General features: G+C 38.9%; 1 protein-coding gene across 13 annotated transcripts in view; it reads right to left on the bottom strand.

Annotated features, from left to right (window-relative positions):
* NRG1 (neuregulin 1) overlaps positions 1 to 24,946 on the bottom strand; it is a 1,106,314-nt gene that overhangs the window by 8,403 nt on the left and 1,072,965 nt on the right. For 5 of the 13 annotated variants that reach the window (XM_042934482.1, XM_042934485.1, XM_042934483.1 and 2 more), the window contains 4 exons: positions 24,560 to 24,689; positions 11,627 to 11,685; positions 5,226 to 5,249; positions 471 to 573 (listed from right to left, as the gene is read on the bottom strand). In XM_042934482.1, the coding sequence (XP_042790416.1) occupies positions 471 to 573; positions 5,226 to 5,249; positions 11,627 to 11,685; positions 24,560 to 24,689 (316 nt within the window). Of the gene's footprint in view, positions 1 to 470; positions 574 to 5,225; positions 5,250 to 11,312; positions 11,686 to 12,290; positions 12,359 to 24,559; positions 24,690 to 24,946 lie in introns of those variants that run through there. The other 8 variants (XM_042934486.1, XM_042934490.1, XM_042934484.1 and 5 more) reach the window with 5 other exon arrangements.

The following is a 24,946-nucleotide window of genomic DNA, read 5'->3' as shown; positions in this document are numbered from 1 at the left end:
TTAGATGGAACAGAAAATCAATCACAATGATGTTTTTAAAAACCTGCATTCCCAACACCACCAAGTGTTTCCTTTATCTCCTAAGTCTGAGTGCAAAGCAGAACACGTCCTCAGCAGGGATAGGACAAGTGCGCCTTGGTCACCGACTGCTCTCCTCTCAGGATGTGGTGCACGTCCACACGCACACGCATGTGCCCCACAGGCCTGTCCCTCCACCCCTTTTGATCACGGGCCGTGGTCAATGACCAGAAGTCTTCTGAACATTTTCGCACAGGCAGAGCTTTCTAGTTATGTGATTAGAAAAGGTCCTCCAGAGAGATTATTCCGGGGAGAAACATGAGAAGAAACATCCCCCTGCCTCCCCACTCCCCCTTCTCAAGACCAGGCCGTTGAATCTGTTTTGTGCAAAGCCCCGCCGGCTAGGCCGTCTCTGCGTGAAGGGGAGAGAGGCACGGAGGAGGAAGCTTTACTTGGTTTTGCAGTATGCCACCACACACATGATGCCGACCACAAGCAGGGCGATGCAGATGCCGGTGATGGTCAGCACTCTCTTCTGGTAGAGCTCCTCCGCTTCTGGAAAGGGATGAGAGCAGACGTCACCAAGGCCCCCTTACACGTGCTGGGACTTAACAACTGAACAGTTGGCATGCTGCGTTGGCATTGTCCATGTTCACAAGAAAGTAAATACGAGACAATTCATTACTTTTGCAGACATACTTAAGGTACAGCATACTCTGCATTGTACTTTGAGCATAAACAGCAAAGCCAGCTGGGGCCATGTGCGATAAAAAAAATTACACTATTAAGTTACTTTACGTATAAGCTGCAGGTATATATGTATTAAACTGGCAAATCATCAACATTAATTATAAAATAATTATTTAGTCAAAACTGTAGTTTTTAATTAAAAAAAAAACCATATCTTGCAAAGACAACAGGAATCAATGCCAATAAAACGAGTTGGGGTTGGAATCACTGGGGCCATCCTCCCCTCCTCCCTTTTCTCCATCCCCCCCCCCCCCCCCTCCCAAGCCTCTTTTTATTTCCCATCTATGTTCTATTCCGGCGGTCTTTACAAGGAGCCATTTCTAAATTAAAAAAAATAAACTCAAAGACATTTGCAAACATGAGCTTGACTTGTAGTTAGCAACAAAACTGAGGCAGGATCCCTACGATTAAACTGTAAAATGTAAACATAAGCCACACGGTGGGGGTAGCAGCCTACTGTATCAGAGAAAACCCAATATGGTGGGTAAGATAGTCCTGGGCCAAGATGGAGATTTGTCCTCTGAAAGACAATTATTATTACACCACCAGTTGTACTTAGACACCTAATGTATCTGCGTAAAGAAACCACTAGCATCCATGATATGCGACTTGGAATAGATTGTAATGCATTGCCGTGGTGACCAGCTTGGCAAATTAGCTAAGGTAGGTTACACTAAGGGAGTGCCATGCTTAGAACTTTGGGTTAAGAGCATCACTGTACCCCCAATGTGACCAGTATCTTATTCATGGAAGTCTTTCTATTTGCAAATCGGTTTTTGGGAGGGATCATTTGATTATACGTTGGTGGGTCAGGCTTTTAATGAGATTGGCAGATTTCGTGGTGAACCTGATCCCTTAGGAACTGAGTTTCCAACTAGTCTAATTATATTTATTGGAAGATATTCACTGAGAAAGAGAAGTCAACCAGTGAAGAATAAGCAATGTAAGTGGAACTTGCCAAATTGATTAATAAGCTGGTCAAAAACTGGAGGATGTTGTGCAAATGACGGTCTCTTATCTGGACGTCGACATGGGGCCGTAGGGAACATTTTTGGTTTACATTCTCAGTCTTAGCCACCACACCTTCTCTGCTGAGAGAGGGCAAGTCGCAGAAAGGTCTTCTTGAAATGAAAAAGTGCGTTTTATTTTCTGTGATACAGTAGACCTTACCATTAAACAAAAAAACATTTCGTACAAGCCAAGCCCATGGTAATCAAATTCCAGTTAACAGATCAGGAACATTGTCAAATCAAATTAATAGAGCACTGATTATTAACAGGAGGAGAAGGAGAATAGAAGTCAGTGGGTAAAAGACTAGAATGCTACAGAAATTCTACAAAAACAAACCAAAAGGGTGGGAAGTGGGAAGGAAAAAACAAACCAAGAGGACAGACAGACTGACAGAATGACGGAGAGAGGGAGGAAGTCGGGTACGAGGGAAAACAAGGTTATAAGTGAAGGAGCCATCTGAAGTCCCTGGCACAGCATGCCCGATACTAAGGGAAGAAAAATAAATAAACAAAAGAAAACCAGAGGGAGGAAATGCTGGGCGGGAAGAGAAGGTGGATGTAAAGTTGGAAGGGTGAACCCATACAGCATAACTCCTACCCTAGGCTGGCGGTCACGTGGAAGCCACAATTAGAAAGCAAAGCAGCTGGTGCATTGCAAGGAAACAATGAACCAGGAGACAGAGTGGTGGCACATACTTTGGCCGCAAAAGTCAGATGATGAGGTGGAAGGTGAATGCCTCTTTGTTAATTGCTGTGTCTGCTGCCTCCCCTCCCCCACAGCCACAGGACAGGGAATTAAATTTTATGAGGTGTTAATCTGTGAGCTGGTGCCACGGGAGCTTCCTCCTTGACCTGGCATCTGGATCAGTTTTTAGCACTATGTCTAAGAAGGAGAGGTGGGGCCCGGGACAGGAGGCAGGGTTCCTGCCGGTGTGGTAAGTTGGTTCGGAAACAGGAGTGTAGACGTGTCCTTGACCCTGCTTTACCCTGCCCTCTTTCGCTCACTCTCTTTTTTTTCTTCTTTTGAAAGGAGGAGGGCTTGGTGGCGCTGGCATCTTAACGTTCTAATTTTAGAAAAAGCTGGGAGATTACATCTGCAAACCGTGAAAATGGGATGTATACAGGGACCCAAGGGGGAAAAGGCATCCCACTACTCCCAGGGATTCCGTTGAGAAGTTTTTCGGCAGTTGTTCGTTAGGAAAGAATAGACTGACCTCAGTTTGTCAGCAAATGTGGTATGATGATTCACCACTCTGCCCTACGTGATACGGGAAGACACGCATTTTCCAGCGAAATTGGTCATGGAAATGAAAAGGCAGCTCAGTAAAGGCCAAAGGGTAAAGAAAGAAAAGTGCTAAGATGAACCGACTAAAGACAAGGCCCATGGAATACAGAAGGAGGATTAAGATTCTGTATTCACAACGGCATTTCCCGAATACACTAAATGTTTCCCAGTTCAGTTTCTATTCCATTTTCCAACGATTTACTAGAGCAGGGAACCCCCACACTATGAATGTGTTAAAAGGGAAATACTTGATGAATAATAATGAAAACAATGGGTTCTTTTGACCCCCCCTTTTTCCTTATTATTATTTTTTTTCCTAGCGTGACAGGGTCAATAGGGCAAAAGCAAATTAGAGGCAGCGCTGAAAAAGAGAATCCGTCAGTCCAGTTGGCGGATGTGCCTTAATGAATGGAAACGCTTCCCAGTCCTTACTCTATGGTTTGGCTGAACGCTTTGCAGTGAATCAGATCGAGCATGTTTTTCTGTCTGATCTGGCCAGGCTAAGAGACAGAAGCCTTGTCTTTCTCAATTGCAATTGATCTTTAAGGTCTGATTTCCCTTAAGGATGGAACATTCTGGCCCAGTACACTGGCTGTCCTGAGACTTTGGAGTTTTAGACCCTTTGCCTGTAAGAGGTGTGCAGATACCAGCACATGGTGTCTCTACTGCTCCTTCAGGTCTTACTGAGGGAGAAGTCGTATCTCTGAACTATCCATTGCCCTACCTCATTGGGAATAGAAGTATTAAATTCTAGTTAGACCCTGAAGTGATAAAGTGGGAGAAAGATGCTGTTAGGGAAAAGGAGCAGGCGATAATGGATTTGTTTTCTCCCTGTAGGAAAGGCCTGTAAGCCTTTTTAGTAGCGGAACTATTTTTATCCAGAGGGAGGTTACTTGAATAGATCCCTCTCTCTCTACGTAGATAATCTGCCACCCAATGCTGATCATGGGACCTCTTGAGATACTCACGCTTGGGAGAGATTCTCTGATCTGCAAAGGGCCACTCACATATAAGTGGGGGTTTTCCCATCACAGGAATCGTTTTCTCTTGGGAGTTTTTACAGGAGGAATGGTCAACCAATTGAGTTTCTAAACCTGTAACTGACAGAACTTGCAAAAGTCTTATTCTCCACGAATTATGGAAAGTATATTAGGTATAGATGGTGACGTTATCATCCAAACGAGAGCAGCAGTTATGCTACAGGGTGCCCTCACTGCATGATGTCACTAACACCAGCTGCATGGAGATCAGATATTCTGTTAATCAGGACATTGCTTTGTTGACCCATGGCCACATTCCAGGGCTGCTGGTGCTGTCCAGAAAGCCCGGGTACCTGCGCTGTGGAGCCTCTGGGATGACAGAATGGTTTCCCTCTCCTCCCAGGACTGGCCCTTGCTTCCAATAATTTAGGACAAAGGCTTTCAAAGGGACTATGCCCCAAATTCATATGCTCCTAAGAGATATTTTGTGTTTACAGTGTGAACATGTCTATTTGATTACTTGTCTGGATGATCTTAGTGACTCAAGGTTAATTCCATTAGTGCTAGAATTTCCACTGAAAATAGCACAAGGCTTTTTTCTTTCTGTTTTCTATTTCCTTGCTCATAAGATAATGAAGTTGACTACAGCAGCGCTTGAACATTCCCAGAAAATCAGTCTGTGCCTACAATATTGTGTTGCAATGTCAGGGCTTTCTATGTTACTATATTAAATGGGTGATTTTTACATTGTATGTCAAGTTCCCATAGGCCTAAGACGTGGCGTGCTTTTAAGTCGATGCATTTAGAGCTTCTTTTGTTTTCAGGCCTGGTTTGGTTCTTCCCATAGCCTTCCACACCTCTCCAACTTACCCCAGCTCTGAAATAACAGCATGGTCAGATCCAGAGGGTCAAGGTACGTGGGACATGTGTGAATTTGCAGCAGGTGAGGTGATTTTAAACTCTAAGTGAAGTTTGGAAATCTAGAAACTGCTGCACTCAGTGACAGTTCGGTAAACTAATCATAGAGATGGGACGCGGAAAAATCATTGTTATAGCTGTATGATCCCTTCTGAAGGAAAAGGAAATTAGTTCGGAATTGAAAGGTAAGAGCAGAAAAGGAAAAGATTTCAGCTCAGAGGTTCTAAATTCTGCAGGCTAAAAGGAATGATGATTGGTCCATACCCATAAATTCAATCCCAAGATGCTCTGCCAATGCAGAAAGTTGACAAAAAAAAGAAAGAAAGGGAAACAAGTTTCAGAAAAGAGCAATACACTGCGCTCCAAAACACATTACACATGACTATTACGGCTGTCTGTGCGTGCACACGAACAGGACGAATGGTGGGTGGTTAACACAAGCAGTGCTCAGGTACGCCTCCGTGAGTCCGCGTACGGAACTCGTCTTGTTAAAGAGGTGTGCAAATACCAGCACACCGTGTCTTTATTAACCCTTAAAAGACCTTACTGAGGGAGAAGTTGTCCTCATTTGGGAACAGAAATATTGTATTTATGATAATAAAGAAAGGCATTCAGTATTATTTCATTCCTCTCTTTAAAAGGCAGAAGTGCAGTTCCAGGGAGGTGATTTTTTTTGCCCAAAGGCACATGGTTGGCAGAGCCAGGGGTGGAAGCCAAGAGGACAGCACTCAGGTCTGAAAATTTTGTCACGCTGGATTTACAGTTTTTGTAGTTTGTGGCTAGTTATGCTCTAATATTTCTCGTTGTTTTGGTTATTAAAAATATATATATATCTCTGTTCCTAACCTTCTCCGCTCTCCACCACTTACATGTTCTATTCACAGAAAGCAACAAATGCTTCTGCCCAAAAAGCCAGAGAGGGAATTGGGGAACAGAGCCTGCATCTAGTTTTTTCGAAGAACTCCTGCATGGCATAGGGTAACTCTCGATGCCTTGCTTTTTCAAATTGTAAAAAGAAAAGGGGGTTGTGTGGGAGAACGATCCAATTCCTGGGGTCCTTAGTTCAATGGATTACTTCCTCAAATAACAGAGAGCCAATCAGATGATCACTCCACGGTGCTGAGCTCCGACGGCCAGATGAGAGCCCAGGGCTCCGGGAGGGAACCCCAAGGTGTGAGCTCACAGTCCACAGTCCTGGCAGATGTGAGTGCGGAGGCTCAAGACTAAAGGACTAGCAGAAACTGCACAGGTTCAAGCAAGGAAATGGGGGACATGGGCAAATTAAAAATAGAAACAAAAACCTTCCAGAAAAGATGCTTTCCAGGCTGAAGCAAAAATTGTTAATCAAATTTTATCGGGGGGGGGGGGTGGTGGTGGCGGGGGACCCCTTAGGATTGCTTATTTGTGCGTGGATGGTGGAGAGGCACATGGGAAGGAAGGGCAGAAGGCACATGGAGATTCAGAGGTCTCCATTTCTTCCCTTGATCACTGACTCGAGAGATACCACGGTGGTCCAAGAAACATCACAAGGCATCGATCTCTTAACTTTGAAAACATGTGGTTGAGGGGTACTCCTCTCACAAAAACATCAGTCTGGGCATGGACAAAGCATCCTCAAGTAGAGAGGAGAAAATAAGGAGGGTCGTGTGCTTAAGTCCTCCTATTTTCAGGTCCTGCCTCTGCCATTTGCCTGTTCTATGACTTTGGACGTTAATTTCTCATTGACAAAATGCTTATGATACTAACACATGCACCACAGGGAGACCCTGTGGAATAAAGGAGCCAGGAAATATGTCGGCCAACAGCAGAATGGTTTAAGAGCTTGGAGAGTGGACTTATCTGGAGATCTACCTTGGGCCCCTTATTACATGTAGGTTTCCTTTTACCTAATTCATGGCCAGGAAAACTCTGAAAGCTGCTGGGATATACCCAAGAAGTGAGACTTTAAAAACTTTCTACCTCTTGAGGAAACGGAGCTTCCAGATTAAAAAATAAATCAGAGAGGACATTGAGTAACAGTAATAACGAGAGGTAGTGTGGACAATAGATCAGTCTGCCTTGGTTGGCCCGGGGGACTCAGGTGAATAGCCTAAACTTTTCATAAATTAAAAGCCACAGGATTCAGGATTAATTTGGTTGCACAATGTCCACAGCAAAAGTTAACAATTTATTCAAATCCAAATGAACTTCTCTCGTCTCTGTGCAACACTCAATTTGACAAAATATTTCCCCCTCATTTGCTTCCTTTATATAAACTTTGGAACATCAAGGATAAGAATTCATTTTCCAAGGAAGTGATAATAAATTTCCTTACACATTTCCTTGAAGATGTGACTCAGTTTTTCTCCCTAGAACCCCTTCCATCATATGCCTTTTCCTCCTACCAGTCAGTAATAATTTAAGGGTTAAAGCCGAGATATCTACAGAAACTCTTTTCAGAGAATCATTATTCCATGCCTACATGAACACTGCTAATGATCTATATTAGTTGCGTAGAAAGCTTGGTTAAGTCTTCAATAAAATTAGTAGCATGCCCATGCATACATATTACTGCATTTACAGTTTTATAGGTAAGTCTGTGAGCCTAACTATAATTTCATTTCATGGGAAGTCATTCATATCAGGCAGCTCCAATTTCAAATAATTCAAAGGGAAATTGGTACTTAAAATTGGAATCTCTTCTGGCCATAAGCCCTAACAAGGAAACAAGCAGAGGAAACATGCATCATTCTCAACCTGGAGCAAATACTGCTCTAATTTATTTTTACTATTGGTGGCTACATTTCTTTCATTGTGAGTCAAGAAAAGCAGAATACACAAACACTTTTCATTTGATGAAGAAGTTATTACTTTCTATCTGTTCTATTTAATCTAATGTTGGCTTAGGCTCATTATGTATCATACGCTTCCTATTGAACTTCTGTCTCGCCACTACATTTTTCAAATTAAATTAATAATTCAAAAACACAAAGGTTGCTGTAAACAATTTAGTTTCCTTTTCTACATGTGATTTCCTGCTGTGCAGTAAGCAATATAAAAAATTAATTTAAATCTAAGAGTCTTCAGAAACTATTAAATATTGACTCACTATTCCTTTGCTTGAGGATTTTATAATTGTTTGAAGAGAACTGATTAACCTGTAGGTTAATTTAAATTTTTCAATTGCATCAGAGAAAAGAACAATTAAACAACTTTCTTTTACCAAAATTATCCATCCATGCATTTACGGCTTCTGATAAAATCTGAAGACATTCAAGATTTTACTCTTTAATACTTTGGGCCTCCTTATGCAAACAATATCAAAGACATATGTATAGTCCTTTCTGAGATTTCTAAAGGAGCTCTGTCAATGCCAGTGCTAAGTGGGACGTATTTAGTGTCTGACTTTTCATTTTTGACTTACCTTTACAAATGCAGATATTTTTTATTTTCACATATACAAATCCATATTGCCATTGAGCCTTTTGGAATGTAATAGGAGGCTTTCTCTGCACTCCCAAGTTTTCATGTGCACAGAAGCACATTCACCAACACACACACAAGAAAGTCTAACACTCAGTTAGAATTTATGATAATTTATGTCATAGATTGTGTCTTTATTCTACTGTCATCCAGATACACGTTGGATAAATTAGTAATTTCAATGGTTTTTAAAGCATTTAGAATCAACACAAGTGATTTATGCACTAGTAACCTCTGATTCAAAATTACATTTAAGGAGATCTATTGGGATTACTCATGCTGACAATATGCCTAAAAGTTCTAAAATTGTACTCTGTAAAAATATTTTATGATTTGGGCTATTCTATAATAACATTATTATATATTAGTTTATATATGATATACTTGCTGTATACTGCCTCTAACTATTGAAGCTGTGTTTTTTTTTTTTTTTTTTCTGCCCAGGAAGTCTATATATCAATTATGAATTGCCTATATATGCACATTCTCCACCCCCTACCCCCAACAATGATCAATACAATGCTTGAAAGTAGGAACTCTGTCAAGGTAGGTCAAATTTGAAGCTGACTAACCTTGACAATATTTTCCTAGAAAGTATTATAAATATGTTTTATTTCAAGGCAAATGGCTGCCTTCAAGAAAGCCATATAAAATATACATTTGTTCTTTTCTTTCATACTTTAAATCCATTTTTATAAATCAATAAATGTCCCCATAGAATACTCTGACCAGAAAAACTGCATCAAATCCTAATAATGTAAGTTATGTGTTAATAAGCATTTTAAAAGCTGTACATTCTTTTATAATGTCATTCTTCTATTCAAAATGTGGTTTAGTAAGTCGAAAAAATGTTTCTCTTTGAACCTGGGGAATATCTTTTCCTTCAAAATTTATGTTATGTGTTTCAGACTTTATGAACACAAACAATTAAAGTTTAATCATTACCACTGTGGCAACATTTTTTATCCTTTGTGCAGACCACACTGATACTTGAACATAAAGTTCTTAAAACAGCAAAGTGTATTTTCCTGCCTTCTATATGAGAGTCTGCAGAAATGAAAATTGAAAATTTAAGCTATAGAGGTCAGAAAATTAACGCTGGGTGAGACAACTTTGGAAAGCAGTTTCTGAAGGGAAGCTCTTGCTTTTCCAGATCCGAGGGAGCCCTGACGCACAGTCATCACAGACTGCTCATAAATTCACTTCCTATCAATCTTTGTTACATCAGGGTAAATATGAAGTCTGCTTTCTTGAATGTCTTCCAAAAGTGCGATCGAAAGCTTACTAAAGATTTTATTTAAGGAATCACACTCTGATTAAATACATAGTGGCTATTTTGAAAGAATATCTTCTGAAAAAGAAAATGGTCTAAAATAGAAGCTGAAAACATCTTCTTTGCCTACTGCTGTCAGATCTAACTGCATCATTATTTGGGGAAATAGCTTCATTTTAAAAATGCGATTCTCTATATAGTGCCCTAACATTGCCTTCAGTGCACAATGAAACTCGGTATAACACCAAACATTTAAGTGTGATACAAATGTTCAGAATTTTCACTCAATTCTACGATATGTTATCATATTTATACAGTCACATGATTTGCTAAGTCTATGTTATTTGAATACAAACTGATTTCTGAAAGGAATGGCTTTAAAATATTCAGTAAAATTCTACTATTCCTCTTCTATTTTTTATTCTCCATCTTATCTACCTTTAAAAAGATTAATAACATAATCTTTGATATGTAGCCTGTGTAAATATGCCATAAGCACCACCTCACTAAATAAATGATTGAATATTATGGAAATGGCCTCCCCTCAATGCATATGAAATTAACTTTTCCATGAAATTTATTCTTCCACGACTGTTAACAGGAGGAACAGGATCTTATTCTTTGCATGCATACAAGTAAGGGTAAATCTCTGATTCTTTTAGGGCCCCCAAATGACCGGCTCGTATCACTATTCATTGTGTTACGTGAATTTACACTGATCGGCTATGTCCAGTATTTTTCAGGGTGAGCAACTGACAATCCGAATCAGGGATTGATAAATCCAGCCCACTGCCTGCTTTTGTGAATAAAGTTTTAGTAGCACACGGCCATGCCTATCAGTTTATGCATTGGCTATGGCTGCTTTGTGCAGAGTTCGTGGTTGTGCAGGTGACGGTTATCACCTGCAAACCCTGAAGTATTTACTATCTGATCTTTCACGGGGGAAAAAAAATTGTCACCCTTTCATCTCAATGAATAACTATATGGAATCCATTTTAAATACAATGCTTTGAAAGCTCCAGAATTAGAAGCGATAGCCCAGTTCACAGCAGAAGGACAAATTACATGATCTAGTTACCCATACAAATTATATACACGTGGATTGGGTCTTTTAAGGATGATGTTCAACCCTTCACGAAGCCATAGAAATCCATCAAACTTTCCCAGTTCTGCATTAAAAATATATATCTGGATGTAAACTATTATATTTCAAAGTAAGTAATGAATATCAAAAAACCCCTATTTGTCCCTAAAATTGTCATTGAAACTAGCATAAAGAAATGCAAATATAAAGAAATGATTGTTTAAACTAATCCTGAATCACCTGTTTCCTAAGCAACGTAAAGCCAGGATATCTCATTTGCTGTGAAATGTTTGTAATTTTCCTACTCAGTGCTCTTTTTACACCTAAATGCAAACTGTTAATGAAGAGAAACATCTGAACTCTTTTTAGCATGTTTATTTGTTATAAATAACACATTCTGAGCCGAAATTAACTTACCATCATTTCAAGTGCATACTGATTACAATTTAGCAACATCCTTTGCAGGACGCTGCCATTTTATAAAGAAGATGGACTGTTTAGCAGAATGATTTTATTTTATCAATAACAGTGAGACTTTTAAATGCTTTTATTATAATTGCACTGTGTGATATTGGCTATCATTTTGTATCACATTATTCAGTATCCATTTCAGAAGCATCCGGAGCCTCACACACCTATTAGTATCTCAGAGCCCACTAGTCACGAACAGAGGAAGTAATACAATCGCTTGTGTTAATGTTCTCATGCGACAGGCAGAGGCAGTCAATGTTAGACCTGGTAAAACACATCTATGTCTAGGTGAAATCTGAGGGGAGATGCAACAAGAAAGCGGCAGCGACTGAGCATGCTCCTACTCAGGCAGAGACAGAAAGGGAGTGGACGTACTGTAGAAGCTGGCCATTACGTAGTTTTGGCAGCGATCACCAGTAAACTCATTTGGGCACCTGAGAGAAGAAACAAAAAACAATGGTAGAAAAAACAGAGAAAAAGAGAAGAGGTGAATATATGCTAGAAAGAAGCTCCTTCAGTGTCATTTGACTGAACTTGGCGAGTTCACCCTCAGGAACTGAGTCTTTGTCCTAACCATGGTTTTCAGACTCTGGCATTTCCCTCGAAGGATTAAAAATCTGCACAAAATGGGGTCCTAGGGTTTGTATGGCAGAAAGGAAGATGGCAGCATTTGAAGTGACTGCTTTCTTTCAGAGGGACTCGCTGAAAATCGCATCTGATGTTTTCTTTATCTCCGTTTTCCACGGGACATCTTTGGTCAACAGTGCCGGAAAGAAATGGTTTTTGGTTGGCCTGCCTGCCATGGTCACCAGAATCCCTGGCCATCCGGACTGGTCATTCTAATTTACCTCTATGATCTTTGGGGCCCAAGCTGAGAGACAGTGAAACAAACTCACACTGAATGAGTTGATGCCCCGAGTGGCTAAACCATCGTTAGGACAAAAGGAATCAGTTACAACTGAACTGTAAAAGCACCAAGTGGTAGTAATTGTTGCTGTAGTTTGGGGGAGAAAGCAAATTTCAGATTATTTTAACATACTTTCTTGGTTTTGGACTTTCATGGGCACATTCTCAGTACATCTTGCTCCAGTGAATCCAGGTTGGCACCTAGAGGGCAAAAATGTGATAAGCAATAGAACGCTAAAGACACTGAATTTTCAGACTGGCAATTTTCCTCCTATGGAATATGGAGATTCCTACAATGACCTGGTGGCTGAACAACATAAAGAAAAGGAAAAGAACACATTTAGAAAACCATGTTCCATGGAAACTGCGGGGTGCATATTTTTGTTGTTGTTTGCTTCAGTCTTCATAAGAACATTTAATGATAAATGAAATTTAACTCCCAGGGAGGTTGACAAGTTACATAGGGCTGGCAAGGCCTGTGTAGCTAAGTCACTTTCCCTCTGGCATTTCCTTATCTGCCACTGAGTAAGGACTCCTATCTTGTTAAAACACTGGTTTTGATAAGGTCTTACGAAGTTCCATCCATAATCTTTTATTATTTAAAGGATCCTGAGCTTTTCCCTTTATAGACACTCAATTTTGTGCTTTCACAGGTACTTTTATGTTGTAAGTTCAATCATCAAACTACAATAGAAGTCAAGCGCTTACACACTCCAGTGATTACTGACCAGAAAAACTATATGCCCTATTTTTTTTAAAGGTATGACAAATTAGGTCTCCTTTTTAATACTGAAAGACAGAAAGAAGCAGACATTTATTAGCACAAACTTCACTTCATCCAGTGATCCCCAAAGACAAATACATTTTTAAAATTCAAAGGGTGGTTCTACTATAGTACTTAATAGGTGTCATTTCGCATTTAAGGTGAAACTATTTTTAAACTGCATCAAATTTTCGTTTTACTCACATACATTCACCTATCCAAATTCTAGAATCTTGATATAATAAATATCGTTTGTAAGGTCATGCAGTGGGGATGTGCCTAAATATGGAAGTCCTTTCTAGTTGCTGTTTTCGTTGCTATTATACCAGTAATGAAAGCATTTAATATTGGATCCATTTTACCCAGTAACATGCTCTAGTCAAGAGGGCCATCAAAAGGTTCTAGGAAGCAAATAAGCTTATAGATGCTCAACACCCACAGTCATGGTTACTATCCATAGTTCATCTATACCATAACCATCATGCAAAGCCGCTAATAAAATGTAGTTGTGACAGCACATACCTCAGGATTTACACATGACCTGTCCTTTCTTCTCCATAGTAAATAAGAATAAATATTATCTTTTTGGCATCAAAGCAATGTGAATAAAACCATCCATTTTTACAAATATAAGGATATTTTTCGCATTCCCCTTAAAACCAAATTCCATGCCAAAAAAGTGTTATCAAGTGATTTGGTATATCTAATTCTATTTCATGAAGAATGGCCTGCAAGATAAAATACTAAAGTTCTGGTATGAGTTCTGGTAATGAGTTCTTGTGTAAACTTAAATATAATTATGATCACTGGTATCATCAATAAACTTAACAATGAATATCTTATACTGATACAGCCCTTTTAACTCTTCAAAACACTTTATACACACACACACACACACACACACACACATACATATATATAAAATTTGAACAAATTCTATCTATATAATTGAATTGGTTTCTTTGGTTAGAATATTTTTGCAGCAGTGAATAGAGGAAGATCTACCTAGAGAAATACAGAAATAAGAATGATAGCCTGTGAAGCTGGGTCATTTTTTCATAAAGATGTCACATGCTTCAATAAGAATGTCTTCACAGATATATAAGGAAAATACATGGAAACCTATTTTTCATATAATGTATTTAACATAATGACTTCTGAAACATACAGGATTTTTGTTTGTGTATTTGTTTCTGAACAAGGACTAAAATTCACATGGACATAGCCTACGATTAAGCAGGTACTCCAGAATTAAGGGCATATTCTACAATGACCATTTTATCTTACCTGTTTGCATTATTGATAACAATTATAATTCTCTTATTGATCACACAGTAATCCACTTGTTTCATACAATGAACATGGTATAAGACATGTGAACACTGTGTGCATGTGTGTGTGTGTGTGTGTGTGTGTGTGTGTATTGGGGGGTAGAGGTGCAGAAGGGGGAGAACCATTTGAGGTAAGCAGTGCATTGATTTAAGTAAGGATCATAAAATGAACATATAGTTGAAGAATCATGAGTCGCTTAAGAAAAGGAATGCATTTATAGAAAATTGTCACTTATGCATCTTGGATGCCAGTTTGGGGATGAGAAGGCACAGGACAAGGAGGCGATGCAGATCAAAAATCTTATCCAATCAATTTGCTAATTAGTACGAACTTCTAAGGTGATGTTTCCTAGGGAATTGGCCTATGGCATGGTGGTTTATCTCTATCATAAAATGACATGGCTACTTGGTACACTAACACTAGATATGCTTAAAATATGCCAATCTTTTTTGGAATTATCAGCTGTATCTGCACCAGGACTATTCTTGTGGTAATGTTTATCCTCAGATACATTTTCTTGGGGTGAAACATTATTATTCAAAGTGTGGCTCATGGACGAATGGCACCAGCATCTCCTGGGATCTCGTTAGTAGAAATGCAGAATTCCAGGCCCCCAGTTTATAACTGCTAACTAAGAATCTGCGTTTTTAACAAGATCCCCAAGAGATCTGCAGGTACACTAACGTTCAAGATGTCAGAGACCCTGACCTTGGAAAACGGAGACTAAGCCCGTCTATCCTGGCACCACAGTATCTTGCTGCCTCGATGTGGGCAGCCCATTTGACTTCATGGGGCAACAGGGATAAGATGAAGGGATTTGACTAAGCGGTTCTCAACGGTTCCTTTCACCACAAAGGTTCTGGAAATCAGTGCTCATCCTAACACATGGAACCACTGTGTGGAAACTGACAGCATTTCTTCTGAATGTGTTACCAGTCATGGAGGAGGACTCAAGGACTTTTAGAAAACATTTTTGATACAATGGATTTTAAGACAATCATGGAGGTAAAACAAACTGCAAATACCTATTCCTAAGCAATTTAAGTGTTCAGCAACAACTGTTATTATGGAACTTTTGGGGACCTCTAGAGTTGTTGCCACATCAAATTGAAAGAAGCAGAAACAGATTTTGCCTATGCAACACTGCAGATCGCATTGACTGTGGAGAGAAAGCATATGCAAATGGAAGCTCATCTGATCGATAAGCTCTGATTAAATTCTATGGAATTACTTCTAAAAGAATAGGGAGACTGTCTGGCTTCTGACATGTTTCTAAATTAGCACTGTACATTAAGCATCCAATCTATCACTTTCTTTGGAGATAAGAGTATGGTAAATTTAATCTCATTTTGAACAATATGCTTTGGCACGAGTCTGGGCAAATTCCAAGAATTTTGTCTCTTAGGACAATCTGTTTGAATAATAATCAAGCCTCTATTGTAGCTTCTATATATACTGTTTTAGTATGTGCTCTTAACATGAGCAATGGTCTTTGTTTTACATTTGTTCTTAACGCGATGAAAATTCGCAGATCGTTTTGTCCGAACTTAGGTATCCCCTCTCCCAACTGACCCTTCCCTGACCTCCACCTCTCCATCTCCCACTTCCCTGCCCTGGCTGAGGAGTCTGTCTTTGCCTCTCACACTGCACCCTGTCCTGATCTCTTTCACAGCCCTCACCTGTCTGGGTTGGAATTCTCTGTGGTGAGGATAGTGACCATATTTTGATCGTTCTGAATCTCTAATTAAAAAAAAAATTTTTTTTAAACATTCATTTTTGAGAGACAGACAGAGAGAGCACGAGCAGGGAATGGGCAGAGAGAGGGAGACACAGAATCCGAAGCAGGCTCCAGGCTCTGAGCTGTCAGCACAGAGTCCGAAGTGGGGCTTGAACTCATGGGCTGTGAGATCATGACCTGAGCTGAAGTCGGACGCTCAACCGACTGAGCCACCCAGGCGCCCCACTGTATCTCTAATTTTAACACAGTGTCTGCCTTGTAAAAAGCTCTCATAAAATGTTTGTTAAACTGAGCCCAAGATAGTATTGGACAGCAGCGTCCAATAATGAACTGTATCAAAGAGACTTTCATATAGTCAATTGATTTGTCAGGTATAGGTCAATATTGAACTTCTGGCTTTTATTTGTATAGTTTATGACAGACTCTCCTCTGTAAACTCCTACATAATTTCTTCTTAATAGCAGCTCCCAGTGCTGCCCTCACGGGCTCGCTTCCCTAAATAGAAACCTTTAACATTGTGTTTGGAATCGGAAAGGGCTCTGTAACTCTTTAAATACAGATGTGCTACATGTCAAATTTAAATACTGTTGCTGAAATACCAGTTTACTTGGATTGAATAAAGTAGTACAATCTAGTGACCAAGACTTGCAGATAGCATTGGTAATAACCTTAGTTCTTTTCTAGTAATAACCTTAGTACTTGGTGACTATCCTGATATGCTTACTATGTAATCAATAATACATTAATGTATTTTGAGAATCAATTTAGTGCTTGGTGTAGTTTTTATATTCTAATTGGATATTTCCCTTTTTTTTTTTTTTGGTGGAGGCACTAGGCATATTCAAAGATATTACATACCCCCAAGAAACTTCTGGTTATTTAGCATTTGCTAATTTAATAAACCGTTATAAATGGTTTTATGGTTTTATCAATTGATGGCCAAATTTTAAACCATCCTTAGACATCATTTATTCCTTGGTTTCATTAATTTTCATCAGGTCCTCCTTAATCTGGCAGCAAAAGGGAAACAAGGTCTACACCTGATATTTCCTCATTCCTAGTCATCACAATGATATATTTGGACAATTTTAAAATACCTTGCCTCAAAAAGAGGAGTCCCTACTGTCTTTTTGCTCTACCTCAATACTAGTGGTATTTCCTTCATATTGTATAACCTCTGGAATACTTTCTTTGGTGTTTAATGTTTACAAATATCAAGTAGTGGAAATGCCCACAAATAACATCTTGAGGAATATCAGTGAGTTTAAGTGTTAGATATTAGGCCTTTTGCTCTCATTCCATGTAAGCTAGAGTTAGTGGTGTATACACTAGCTCAAACAGTGCTTGTCTGTTTTTCTAGAGTGTCACGTTGCAAGTGCTGACTTTTCCAACCCTTCCCCTGCTCGGCATTCTGGCTAGAACTCGCCCACTCACTGCTGGAGTATCTGTGTTGTGGATTATTCTTTCCCAAATGTGTTGTTACTGTTGGTGTGTATTTTCCCGAGATGAACCTCATTCTGTTATCTATCTTTGAGAGAGATTTCTTGAGATTTGTATATGCTTTTCTAATTTGTGTTCCACCCTTTTTATGGCATCATCTGCAAAAGATGTGTATTTTCTCAAGGGAATGCCTTCTTCAACGTCATTAAAGAAAACATTAAATATAAAAGGTTCCCACAACATTTCCTTCAGATCCAACCCTATATACCTCCCCAATACTGTGAAGCTAGTCTGAATCACCCTTTTTCCTTTTTTTAAATTTATTAGTATGATCTGTGGACTTGTTCTCAATCCAGGAGATAATAGGATACATATAGTGGCCACATTGGATTCATGGGTAAATACTGAGGAAACCAAAAACCGAAGTTGTCCTGGGTCTCCAGTGATGTCTTTCAATGTCTAAGACATACAATCCCAATGATGAGGGTGGCAGTGTTTATGAATTAACCTGTCCCTGTTTGAACCTTCGTGCCCTTCCCAAAGCTCTGTTTGCACAGCTTGTTCTGAAACGCTCCTCTGTGGACTAAAATTCTCACCACTGTCTACTCTACATGATGTATCTTTGTAAGTTTGGGGTCAAACGATTTAATCGGATATGGGCTCAAAATCTACATCCCATGCATTTCCATGTCACTGTCACACGATGACATACTGAGTGCTACTTTGTGGTTTGGTCTTCCTCTCTGGAGGATGTCTTCCCCTGTCTTGTCCAAGAGCCTGGAGATTCAGAACTTTACAGTTCTATCTACACTGCGAGCCTCATTTTATGATGAAACAGCTAAATATCCACTTTATACTTAAATAATTCGATACACATGTTTCAAAATTGTGTTTTGCTTTAAATAGACCGTTTGCTGCACATTTTTTTCCCAGACTCTCTGCCTTTGACAAGTTGGGGTCCCCCATTAGACATTTCATTAGCTCCCTAAATATCCATCACAGCACTTGGCACACCTACAATTTATAATTAAATTAATTACTTGAAATATGTTTGCTACTCTCGACAGCCTAATAGACTCCATGGAGAAACCAGCATGGTTTTGTTCAGTACTTTCTACTGAGAATGAGCACAGAGCCTGCCTCATAGAAGGAGATCAATAAATCTTTAGGGCTGCCTACCTGATTTGAGGAGAAAAAAGCATGCGAACTATTAAGAAGACATTGTCATTGCCCCTGATTTTAGGTAAAACTACACCTCAATTGTTTTCTATGAGGACAAAAGGACCTCCTTCAATCTATCTCAGAGAGTGAAAGCCAAAAATGAGTTAATAAACCCCTAGTTAAGCACATGGCTGGATTCTCAATGCATGGCAAACACAGAAGAAATAGAAGACACGGTCATCTGAAGAGCTGATCACGGATCTGAGCCACAAGAGTTGCACTCACTGTCTCATAAATGCTTTTCCATCTGTTAAGCCTGTCATCTCTTAAGAACAGATGTGCTATAGGCAAGGGTCACACCCACTCTGAAGAATGAACTCTTCCAGGGCTAGAAAAAGAGTGCAGTTAGCAGTCTATTCTTATGGACTGGAGGCTCTAACCCAATACATATTCCTTTTTTTCTATTCCAAATTTCTCCTTCTACAGCCATGATAATGAAGCCACAGGACACAACCATGAATCTGAGCCATCATTCCCTTATTTAATTATGTTAACCCAGCTACCAGAAAGTGTCAGAAGTATAATCATCATCATTTTATGCCAGGATTTTATAAAACTTGAACCTCAGCTAGTGTCTCTGGCTTTCTCTCCCAATCTAACCTAGTCCCCAAATGTCTCTAGCCTGTGTCTAAGTCTGTCTTCCCTAAATATCTGCTATGTTTACTGTATCACTCTCCTGCTCCAGACGTTACTAATACTCCCTATTAGGTATCACAATGTCCAAGGTCACCTACCTGGCCTTCAGAGCTCTTGAACTGGCCCTCACGTCTAAGTTTTGTTTGGTCTGTTTTGCTTCCCACAATGGAGCTGCTGGTCTAGATATTCACGTCACTGTGTCTCACAGAAACTATTGCTGCAGCCTCAATGCCTGCCTGGTATATGGAAAAGACTCCATAAATGATGGCAACGTTTATAAAGCCTTCTCCAAGTCATTCCGGTCTTTTCTTTTTCTTTCTTTCGATTTTCATTACATGATAATCAGCATTGCACCACTTGGGATATATTGACTCTAATTGATTTACTATTTTAGCTACTTCATTTTCCTAAACAGACTAAGTTTCCAGGGACCAGAGACCGTGCCTTCCATTTTCTCTGTGTTTTCAAAAACGCCTGGTATAGATAAATAGAAAGCTGTTCTACAAACAAAAGTTTAATATTGCATTTTTGAGTATAATTTATTATAACATATTTGCTGTGTCTTTATCTCCTACAGTTGCATATTTTTATAGGCCCTTATATATACTGCACAGTTTCATAAAAATGACACAAAATCGTTAAGTTCATGTTTGAAGGCAACTCGCATCTTCCTTGTTTTGTTTTGTTTCCTTGTTTTTGTTTTTTGTGTTTGTGGATAAGGAAGATAATGGTCAGCGATATTAATCTGTCAAATGCAAAGTTATAAAGCTAGCCGGGAGCCCCACCAAACCAAGGAAAACTGCTAATGTTAAATAAAATGAAGAAATGGGGTTTTTCAAACATCCTAGCATGTAGTCTATTAAGACAGGTGTATATATTTTTCTAATGTCTACAGAGAAAATGTAATACTACCATTTACTTTTTATTATAAGGGGAAAAAAATCTTGCTTCCCCAGAGTTAGAAATACTTTAACAGAAATGAATTCATTTAATTTCATGCACTCCCTGGAAAGAAATTTGGAGAACATATTAACTCCATATTACACATAAAGATATCGTCCAGAGAGTTGAAGGGAAAGGGATCAAGACTGTTCACCAAAATTGGTGGTTAAGACTCTAATCCCCTCATGAGAAAGCCACATCTGTCCGTGGGACAACATAATGGGTTTATAAATACGATCTGGTATAAAATCATGTTTAGATTAAAAAAAAAAAATCACATCAACATCTTCCAAAACCGTTCTTTACTAAAAACGTTCAGAAGAACTGATATATAAGAACAAGGAGACAAACAAAGAGGCAAATCTGGATGTTATTTCAAATTGTCTTATTTCTTTGAACCATGTGATTACATAGGGCATCAGATGGTGAAAGATGGAATGATTCGTTTCTTTCTTGTCTTTATGAGGTCTGGAATAGTAACTATTTTTTCCCTGGGATAAATTTTAAATTACTATGGAGAGAAGGGCAATATAAAAGATGAGAGCCACTGCAGAAATTCCCACATGGTCCTTAGGGGGATGTCCAAGTAACCAGCAAACCTCTCCTCAGAGAAGTGTTTAACTGTTACACGGTTAATCCATTTGGAACACCTTATTCAAAATGGAGACACAAAAGAGACCCGCTGTACAGTTTTCTACTTCAACTCCCAAGAAGACAACCACGGATTAGGTGACCAGAGAGACTACTTGGAAACTTCCATGCCTGTGGTTGTTTCTGAATCATGAGATAAAGTTGATTTTCAATGATGTGGCTCATGCTTCAGCAATGTTTTGCTTTAAACAGATGGACCATATGGAAACTATGAACTAGCTTCGTACACAGGACCATGATGAGCCAATGAAGCATTTTTATGTTTTCTGTCTCTATTCAAGTGGCCTAGTGAACAGTATACTATCGAAAGACACGGTATATTATGTGTCTTCGTTTCAGTTCTGAGTAGTGCTTACTTTTTATGTTAAAGACGTTTTCAATACAAGGATCAAAAAAAAAAAAAACAAAAACAAAAACAAAAAACAAAAACAACAAATCTTTCATTTAATGAAAAAGGCCTGAAATATTTTAGATGTTAAATATACTCCAATTCTTCCCTCAAGGTACCAGCTTGCTTTTGATGCATCAGTAAAGACACGGTCCAAAAAGGGGTAAACAGTTAAGAAAATCATCGATGTCAAAGATCTTCTTTCCAACAAGATCTAGTGATAAGCTTTTTAAGACTTTTCTGAAAGATTACAATTACTCCCCCCCACCAAAAAAAAAAACCAATAAAATTATGATACCAATTTGCTGAGAAGTGGAAGACACACATAACTCACTAGACAATTAGCCTGGAGGATAGAGAGTTTTCATTCATGGCTTGCTGCTTTAATAATTATTAGAGGAATAACACACATTTCACTTCAAGATTTAAAAAATATACAGTAATTTTTTTTTTCCTGGATTGGGCTTAACATTTAATGAAAAACCGGTGGGTGAAAAAAATTACAGTTGTTGGCACAATACCAAAATGGAACAAATGAACAGCACTTATGTGATTGCATGTTTTGTGTAGGACGTGGGAGGGCTGCAGAATAGCTGAAATTAATATGTGGAAAATAACTGCACTGGTTCCTTGGAGGTATTCAGAAACTATCATATGCACTCACTCAGCTTGTAAATCTTTGCAAAGGCTATGATGAAAAGTGATCGTGTTTCATTATTATAATTAAAACACAGTGGTCTCAGATGCTTTTCTTAAGAAGTAATTGTCTGAGACATAGATAATATGAGTATAGTTGTTTAAAAAGAAGGAGAATTTAAGGAACTATAATTTTATGCTATTTTTCAAGGAGATTTATTAAAACATAATTAGGTTGTTTGCACTTAGGATGGAATAACTAAGTTTCCCCATATAATAAATGAACCTCCTATTTTACAGATTATAATTCTCAGCGCCAGTTTGGGGTTTTTTTCGATCACAGAAAACCTTGTAGGAAATTATAAGATTTATGCATCCCAATTCAGTACGGTAACTACGGGGGTGCCATATTTGTGCTGTTTCACAGCAGGTCAGCAAACCAAGGATCACAATTAACCAACTTTTATTCTTTGCTACAGGTATGTAGGTTTGAATATACTGGTGATCAAAAAGTGAATCTCTAAAATTATTTTTAAAACAACAAACATTGATAGTCATATGAAGCAATCTGGACCCGGACAAAATAGTTTTCTACATACTCTTTCATTCTTACCTGGCTTTAAAATTTTGAAAAGGTTTTTTTTACCTGTTAGTTGTGTCTTAGCTAATGGCTATTACCTATCTCTATGAAAGAGATGTTTAGCACTTGAGATCAGAATCCCATTTTTGTGATTCTTAGTCTTTTATTCACTCTAAAAGCCTATATTTAATTTTATAAGTTGTCTGTCCTCGCTGGTAAAATCAGCTATACAACTACCCAAACTTGTTTTCTCTTGGAACCACTTCTTCTCTTTTACAAGAACTTAAAAACCAAAAAACAAAAAACACAAGAGCTTTGAGGGCAGGAGCACAGTTCTAGGAGATATTTGAACTTAGTACTTCAGGTCCCATGAGACACCCTACATGTACAGCCCGTGTCTAGAACAGCACAGGGAGCAGCAAAACATTTCCCACAAAATGGCATCTTTGTTTGATGTTATGATTTTAAAAGGTGTGTCTTTTTTTTTTAAATGTTTTATTTATTTTTGAGAGAGAGAGAGAGACAGAGTGTGAGCAAGGGAGAGGCAGAGAGACAAGGAGACACAGAATCTGAAGCAGGCTCCAGGCTCTGAGCTGTCAGCACAGAGCCCGACGCGGGGCTCGAACCCAAAAACTGTGAGATCGTGACCTGAGCCGAAGTTGGTCACTCAACCGACTGAGCCACCCAGGCATCCCTAAAAGGTGTGTCTTTTAAGATGTGCTTTGTTACTTATAAAAATTAAAGGTTTTCTTAGAACCATCATCACATAAATATTTGTATGCTATTTGTATGACATAAAGGGGACATGGCCTTCTAAATTATTTCTTGTGCCTCTTTTTTAATTTTGCTAATTGCTCCTTCTATTAGCTCAGCTGTCTCTCTGACAAACTTGTTCTTCTTTGTCAACATTCAAGTCACAAGCTCATATGCTGGAGCACGAGATCATTTTTATGCAAAATAAATATGCATCTCTCATCATTTCAATGGGACATGACACATTTTTTCCCACATCAAACTATATGAGTCCACGTCCCACATACAGCCTAAATATCAAGAGTAGACTTGGGGTGCCTGGGTGACTCAGTCGCTTAAGCGTCTGACTTAGGCTCAGGTCATGATCTTACCATCAGTGAGTTCGAGCCCCGTGTCAGGCTCTGTGCCGACAGCTCAGAGCCTGGAGCCTGTTTCCGATTCTGTCTCCCTCTCTCTGCCCCTCCTCAGCTCATGCTTTGTCTGTCTCTCTCTCTCTCAAAAAGAAAATAAAAACATTAAAAAAAGAAAGAGTAGACTTAAAATGTACTGCACAGTAAACATGGGTTTTAAGGAGACCTACTAATTTTAACTATAGGGTTTAAATATTTAATGTACTGCTAATATCATTGTTTCATTCTGCCTGTTGAGAGAGAATAACTGTCATTCTTCTTAATGGTGCATCACATTCTTCAGGTCATTGGAAGGAGCACCATTCTAAATTTATCTACACACAAGGGCAGCATGAAAGAACTCTGCCTTCTACACACAGTGATGCTACACACACTAAATGCATTTCAAACACATGTAATTTTTTTCCCATTAGTGAGATCAAGCTAAATTCCATTTTTAAAGTAGTTATAAAACAACAAGCTAATGCCAAGTGTAACAGATGTGTAAGTAGTGAATCTTTTCCCCTTCTTCTTTTAGCTGTCCTACTCATTTTGCAGGTGATCACTGGGGTCAAAAGGAACATGGTCTTACAGCTTAGTTCATACACTGGATGGAGAAGGTGGTTTCAAAAGTTATTGGCCTCTATGATATTTGCACATCTCTTCTAGGTAACAGTGAGGAGAACCACGAGGAAAGCAACTTTATAAATATAAAGGCACAAAGAAAATTGAAAAAAAGCAAACAACAATTCTGGATGTAACACAGGAGATGACAAATGGTGTGAACTTTTCAAAAACGCTCTACAAAATAAAACAGCATTATTCAACAAAACACAACAAAATTGGGAAAAGAAACAACAAGACATGAGACATGGAGTTGTCTGAAAGCAGTCATTACGGACATAAGCCACACAGAGGATTTCTCGTTCTTACTTGCACAAGTATCTTGAGGGGTTTGAAAGGTCTTTCACCATGAAGCACTCGCCTCCATTCACACAGAAAGTTTTCTCCTTCTCTGCACACTTTACAAGATGGCTTGTTCCGGTTGTTGACGTAGATGTAGCTGGATAGAAGATAAAGAAGGGGAAGGTTTACATGTGTCTTTCCCTCTCCTAAACAGCCTTTACTCTTAAATTCTCTTAAAAGGAAGAGTTCGCAGAAAGTGTGACGGATGTCACTTTCAGGTTTAACAAACGACAGCAAAAAAGAAAGGTACTTTCTGGGTGTAATTAAATGGAATAGAATTATCAAAGGGTAACTGCAGTTAATTAATTTAATTAGAATGAAATAGAAAAAAATGCTTAACATTTTGTATAACCA

Source organism: Panthera leo, chromosome B1 (genome assembly GCF_018350215.1).
Source record: "Panthera leo isolate Ple1 chromosome B1, P.leo_Ple1_pat1.1, whole genome shotgun sequence".
NCBI classification, from domain to species: Eukaryota; Metazoa; Chordata; class Mammalia; order Carnivora; family Felidae; genus Panthera; species Panthera leo.
The sequence above is the reverse complement of the archived record's forward strand: the minus strand, read 5'-3'. Positions and strand labels throughout refer to the sequence as shown.